Consider the following 6,425-nt stretch of genomic DNA (forward strand, 5'->3'; position numbering starts at 1 on the left):
AACACAAGTAAACATGAAATGGAATTCAATCTTATAAAATAACCACGTCAAGTCATCGTGTCCACTAAGCCACATCATTCTCTAGAATGGGAAATTAGTCTCACGAAATCGAAATAAAAATGACGCATATTCAAAGTTTTAGACATTGACATCTGAGAAAATAGAAATGCAAAGACAGATAACAAATCCGAAGTGTCGTCTCTGTCCCCAGATTCGTCGCTCTTCGTCTTTGTAATCGATCTTCGTGTGTCTTTCCTCCGTCTCGCCTTCGCTCCGAGTCTTCCCTCTGTATTTTCGTCCAAAACGGCGTGTAACCCCGAGTATGACCTAATTCGCGCAATTTATAATAATCTGGACGCGGCGCGCGCGCGGTGGCGCATGAAATGGTGCGGTGGCGCGCGAGTTGCTGTGTCTGGCCGTGCATGTGTGCGCGCGGGTAGCGCGAGAGCTTGCGCGATGGCGCGTAGGCGTCTGCTTGTTGGCTCGTACTTGCGCGCGCGCGGTTGCGCGTGATCTCGCGCGGGCGCGTGCGGCTTCTCGTCATTTGCTTCATCTGTGCGCGCGCGGCTGCTTCCTTGTGCACGCGAGGTTATGTCCGAGTGCTTCATGGCGCTATGTTTCCTTGACTCTACTTGACTTCGTGTCCGCTATTTTCTCCATTCCTGGAATGACAACAAAAACAACCAAAAACGCATAATTCTGTTCGAAACCAGCACAATTCAAGCACTTATCACTTCTGCTTTTAAACCAGTAGTCCCTGCTACTTCTGAAAATGGGAAAGAAAAGATTACTGAGTTGTCTCAGTCACCGGTGGCAACATCAACCATTCAAACATCAATTGATCTTCATCTGGAAGAAATTGATAATTCAACCAGAGAAGACATGAAATTCTTTGACGATTGGCTCAAGGTAAGAGTCTACCATCCAATCACTTTTTTGAAAACTACTGGTGTTTATACTCAAACTGTGAAAAATGAGAAAAAGGTTTTTGCTGCTGCCAACACACAAAATGTGATAGAAGCCATCAATCGCAGAAGCTACATTCTGGATAAAATCAAACAGCAGAAGATAGACACTATTCTAACAACGTTGAAGTCAAATTTTGACTCTACTGGTCCTACTGCTTTTCATGATCAGAATGTCATTCAAATTTTGTCGGAGCAGCTGACAATTCTATCTGAGCAAATTGTTACTAAGGAAAAGGCTTTTTCTCAGCCTCCAAAATTCAGTGTCACCACTGTCCCCACCATTTTGAAGACTCAGTTAGTTGAGGAACCGGCCAAAGCTTCTTCTGAAGTCAAGGTCTCTAGTACTCCTGCACCTCAAGAAGTTCCTACTCAATCATCCTCTCTGATTTCTGTTCATGATCTGGCATCGGTTGATGAGGTGATCGAATCGATTGTGCAGACTCAAGCAGCACAGGATGACACAATGCCCGTTACTTCTACCTCTGCTGATCATCCTCCAGTCCAATCCATTCCAGAATCTGCTACTGCAACTGCAACTGCTGCTGCCAGTGCTACTGTTATAACTATTGCTTCATCGTCTCTTCCAGCACTTGAGCATTTTTCAGAAGCTCACCATGCTGAAATGGCAACTTTGTTGCATACTTCACCATCTACTGTTGAGCCACAAGCCATACCTGAACCTGCTGCTGATTTGCAGCAACCAGAAGAAAGGCCAACAGATCAATCTACTGCTTCAGAAGGACCTTCTGCTGAACCAGAACCAGCTGTTATCACTCAAGCAGAAGTTGCACAATCTACTGCTCTTATTATTCCTTCTCTGCAGTCTCCTGAGCGCATCGCCAGAATGGAAGACATTAAGCAACGATTGCTTGCAAGAACCCCTTCACCAGTTGTGGAACCATTTGATTTAGAGTTTCAGATTGATAATCTACAAAAGGAGCTATAGAATCTTTCTGATATAGTCAAGCGGCTATCTCGTGAGAATGCCGTAGAAATCAGAGGTGCTCAATTTTTCCGAGACCGTATGTCCAAGGAAATACATAAAACGGCGGAATCTGTGCATAAAATGAATGCTGAAACCATTGTTTTTCGACAAGCTATATCCAGAAGTTCCAGTCAGCTCATGATTGCTCAATCTGACATACTTACCCGGCTCACCGAGCATGATGGCCTTTTTCGCTCAATCTCCATCACCATGGACCTAATGGATGCCAAGATCGATTCTCAATCTCTCACCGCTCTAAATGATCGAGTTTCTAATCAGGCTCCATATCTGGAGATGTTGACTAATGGCATTCACAACTTATCTGGGCAAATGGATTACTTAATTGCTAGGGTCATTGCCGATGATGCCAAAAAGGGGGAAGAAGATAGAACTGGAGCGAGTAGCAGCAGACCTCATTCTTCTGGAAGGGATCAAAATCCAGATGAAGCTACTTTCAGAGATATTGGAACAAATTAGTTTTATTTTCTTGTCTTAACTAATTTGTGCTTTACGTGGTTTTTCTGGATAATAACTGTTTTTATCTGCTTCGTAATCTGTTTTATCTATTCATCTTAACGTCTAAGGAACATCTAGGTTTTGGAATCACCACAAAGGGGGAAATTGTTAGACTTAAATTTGTTGTGGAGATGCTAGTAAAAGTGGAGATGCTAGTAAAAACCAGTAGATGCTGGCTTAGTACAAAACCAGTAGATGTAAAATAGCAGAAAAACAGAAGCACTTGTATCGAGCTAAAGACCAGTAGCAGCACTTGTCAATTACTGCTTCTTAGCTAAAATCATAACTAGAAGGGATACAACACTCGAAATATACACTAACAGAATTTTGCGTATCTCAAAGTCTTTAAATATTACCGTTGATCTATTAACGTGATACTAGCATTTATTGCTTCATTAAATGCCATTAAATGTTGTACGAAAACATTTAAGACATTTTACCATTTTTAGTATGAACTGAGACTGATTGCTTTAATGTATTCTGCAGGGTCCATTTTCGGCAATAAAGCTGAACCACTGAAAAGTCAAAAAGAGACGTTCAGATTTTAACGTTGGATAAAGTCTATATATATGGATACGAAGCACTTTTAAAGAGAGAGAAGTGAAACGAATCTAAATCAAATAATATCATTTGAGCATCGCTAGAACTTTCAGTCATCCCAAAAGCTCAACACTGAAAAAACAGCACACGCTTCATTGCATACTCTTGATCATTGAGATCATATTGTGCTAGCTATTTTCGTTATATCTTCTCAAGCTATTCACTTCACTATTTCATTGATAGAAGAATTTGTAACTGGAAAACAGTCTTTTCCAGAACTTAAGATCATTCAGAAAGTTGAGTTGTAAAACTAAGAGTTTCGATAGGCGAAGGGTAAGTCCTGTTGAAGTGGGTGTGTACAACTGTTGTATTGTATTCACCAAAGTCTTTTAGTGATACCTTCTGGAAACAGAAGAAGGGGAGACGTAGAAGATTCATCTTCAAACTTCCAGAAACAAACCTTGTGCCATCTACTGTTTTTCTGTTTCACTATTTTTCACCTACTAACCAACAGATCGTTTCCGCACATTATCTTGTGATCTGCTGGTCTTTAAACTTGAACAAGAATCTGCTAGTATCTTTAACAGGACTCTAGCACGTCATTCCGAAAAATCGGTTAAGTTTGCCGTTGAGTTTATTCAACCCCCTTCTAAACTCAACCCGATCCTCGACACAATCTATGTCACAAACATTAAAATTTCCGAACTTTGAATCGAACTTCAGCTCGGATCCAATCCTTTATAGTTTGGCGATATTCGGTCCAGTTTGTTTACACCCAGTCTAAAACATACCGAGTACTGTCAACTTTGAACGAGCAGATCAAACAAAATGGGAAAGAGAAAGATTGTTGAAATATTCAAATCCACGACTGTATTAAACTTTTATTTAAAGATGATATGAAGTTTTAATATAAAATTAAACGACAATGATTAGAAAGTTAAAAGTAGTACCGAATTCCATTCACCAAAAATAAAACAGAAAATAAAAGCATAAATAATTCAAAGTGCCAAAAGATTGACAGGGAACAGGTGTATCTTCTTGCACTTTGTTCAAATTTCTTCTGCACTAACATTGTATATCGCTTTAATCCAAATTAAGAGATTATCAAACAAAAGTCATAATCCTCCATCTCTTGATTTGCCATTTTTTAAGGGAGAATTGCTTTTAAATCCCACCAACATAGTTTTATTTGTATTCAGTTTCTATCCGGCAAAATTTTTTTAGCGGTCCCTTGTACTATCTAGGCCCATGTTTTTTTCGGATGAAATTCGGAACAAAACATTGAAAATCTTAAACTGATATATGATATTTGAGTATTAATTGTTTTATATATGATATAAAAGATAAAACTTTGATTATAAAATTGGAACAAATATATTATATCAACAATTGCTAAAATTTTTTGTATTATCAAATATCATAAATTAGTATCAGATCTGAAAAATTTGATACTAAAATATCATATATTAGTATCATATTTTTAATGTTTGTACCGATTTTTCTCCAAAAAAAGACATGCATCATTAGTATCAATAGTTGTTATACATATTTGGGTACTCAAAAATCATAAATTAATATTAGATCTAAAAAAATTTGTACTCGAATATCATATATTAGTACTAAAGTTTTAATGTTTTGTACCGATTTTAATCCAAGAAAAGAAGTGTAATTAAAATCAATACTTGTTATACATGTTCAAGTACTAAAAAAATTAATATACTAATGTCAAATATGAAATATTTTGTACTAAAATATCATATATTAATACCATATTTCAATTTTTTGTACCAAATATCATCCGAGAAAACAATTGGGATTCCAGGGAGTGTAATTATACTTTTTTGTGTGAATCATAGACCGCAAAATTTTTTTTTTTTGCCTGATAGAAATTAAACACAAATACTATTATGTCATTGGGAATTTACTGATCATTTAGTTTTTTTAAAAAATTATCTAGACACCCTTTAAAAAAAATTAACTCAGTTGATATTTCTGACTAACACGTATAAGACAAGGATTCAGAGTCGAATGAAATTCAGCGACATTAATTGTCTTTTTTAGAAGAGCAATCGAAACGTACAACACTTGGTTATTACTATATAATTTAAAATATTTGAGTTGTACAGCTATTATTAGCTATATATTTTGGTGTAATGTAATCAAAACGACTCAAAATATAAGATAATATTGACCGAGGACATGATATATATAACAAAATGTGTAAGTAAATCAATACATGTTTTCAAGAGATACAATTTGAAGATGGGTGGATCCACACAATGGGGACGAAGCGTGGAGTTTACCTTATATCATATTCCAATATACATTTTTCAAACCTGACCTAATTAAATCAAAGACTTGACCTTAAATATGCTTAATTCAGTTGATCCATCTGTACAACAAAACCCCGATCGTCATTTCGATCTTCCCACACGAAAATCTTCTGATTTTTAATTGATTATAACATATTAACACGATAGAAATTGAGGAAAAGATGCAAAAATAAAATGAAAATCAGAGTGACTTTTCCATCCTTTTGACAAGATTAATTAGTGATCTTTTTTCTGGAACACTCAATTCCAATTTCGTGAAACAGCTAGCGATCGAGATAGATTGATCAAGAAGGTTAGGAATTGTCACCAACGACCTCGGTGTCACCCTCCCTTCGGTGGAAGCTCCGGTGGCAACCGCAGGCGGCACATCCGAGTGCAGCAACAGTCCCTTCTTGGCCTCCGGCCATGAACTCCCGGCACCCATCCACCGCGTATCCTCCTATGTTGGCCGCGTGGTTTTTCTGGCATTCGGCGTACCGAACAGCCGTTCTTACAATCTGAGAGCTGGAGGTCCTTTGAGATGCTTGCTTTCTGATCACTACTTGCCTCTTCTTCATTCTTGAAATCTCACGACTTCTGCAGTAACCCTAATGAATCTCGGATACCCTTTTGCGGGAAAGTTGCCAAAAATGGAAGGATCTGTCGACGGGAGTTTCTTGATTTGGAGAAATGATTCAAGAACTACTGTTGTTTTCAGAACAGATATTGAGGGAAGAATACCTTGACCTAGCCCTAGCAAATCTTGTACATGTGTATTTTCTTTTATAAAGTTTCCATATATTCTCCCACTTTCTTGAAAACACAAGTTAAAGAAAAACAAATTGCGCGTGGCACTGTGGACTTATATATTTAATTACATGTTGTACGGCATACATATTTGGGTACCGAATGAGCCAATTAATTTATTAGCAATAGATCTCTTGTGAGACGGTCTCGTGAATCTTTATCTGTGATACGAGTCAATACTACCGATATTCACAATAAAAGTAATTCTCTTAGCATAAAAAATAATATTTTTTCATGGATGACTCAAATAAGATATTTGTCTCATAAAATACGACCTGTGAGACCGTCTCACACAAG

The 6,425-nt window shown here is 37.5% G+C and overlaps 1 protein-coding gene across 1 annotated transcript; it reads right to left on the reverse strand.

Moving 5' to 3' along the window:
• Positions 1 to 5,404: 5,404 nt before the first annotated feature.
• Positions 5,405 to 6,121, reverse strand: LOC142520915 (mini zinc finger protein 2-like). Its single transcript, XM_075624072.1, has one exon. The coding sequence runs from the start codon at positions 5,897 to 5,899 to the stop codon at positions 5,636 to 5,638; it is 264 nt and encodes an 87-aa protein (XP_075480187.1). The 5' UTR covers positions 5,900 to 6,121; the 3' UTR covers positions 5,405 to 5,635.
• Between the last annotated feature and the right edge of the window lie 304 nt (positions 6,122 to 6,425).

Source organism: Primulina tabacum, chromosome 12 (assembly GCF_025594145.1).
Source record: "Primulina tabacum isolate GXHZ01 chromosome 12, ASM2559414v2, whole genome shotgun sequence".
Lineage (NCBI taxonomy): Eukaryota > Viridiplantae > Streptophyta > Magnoliopsida > Lamiales > Gesneriaceae > Primulina > Primulina tabacum.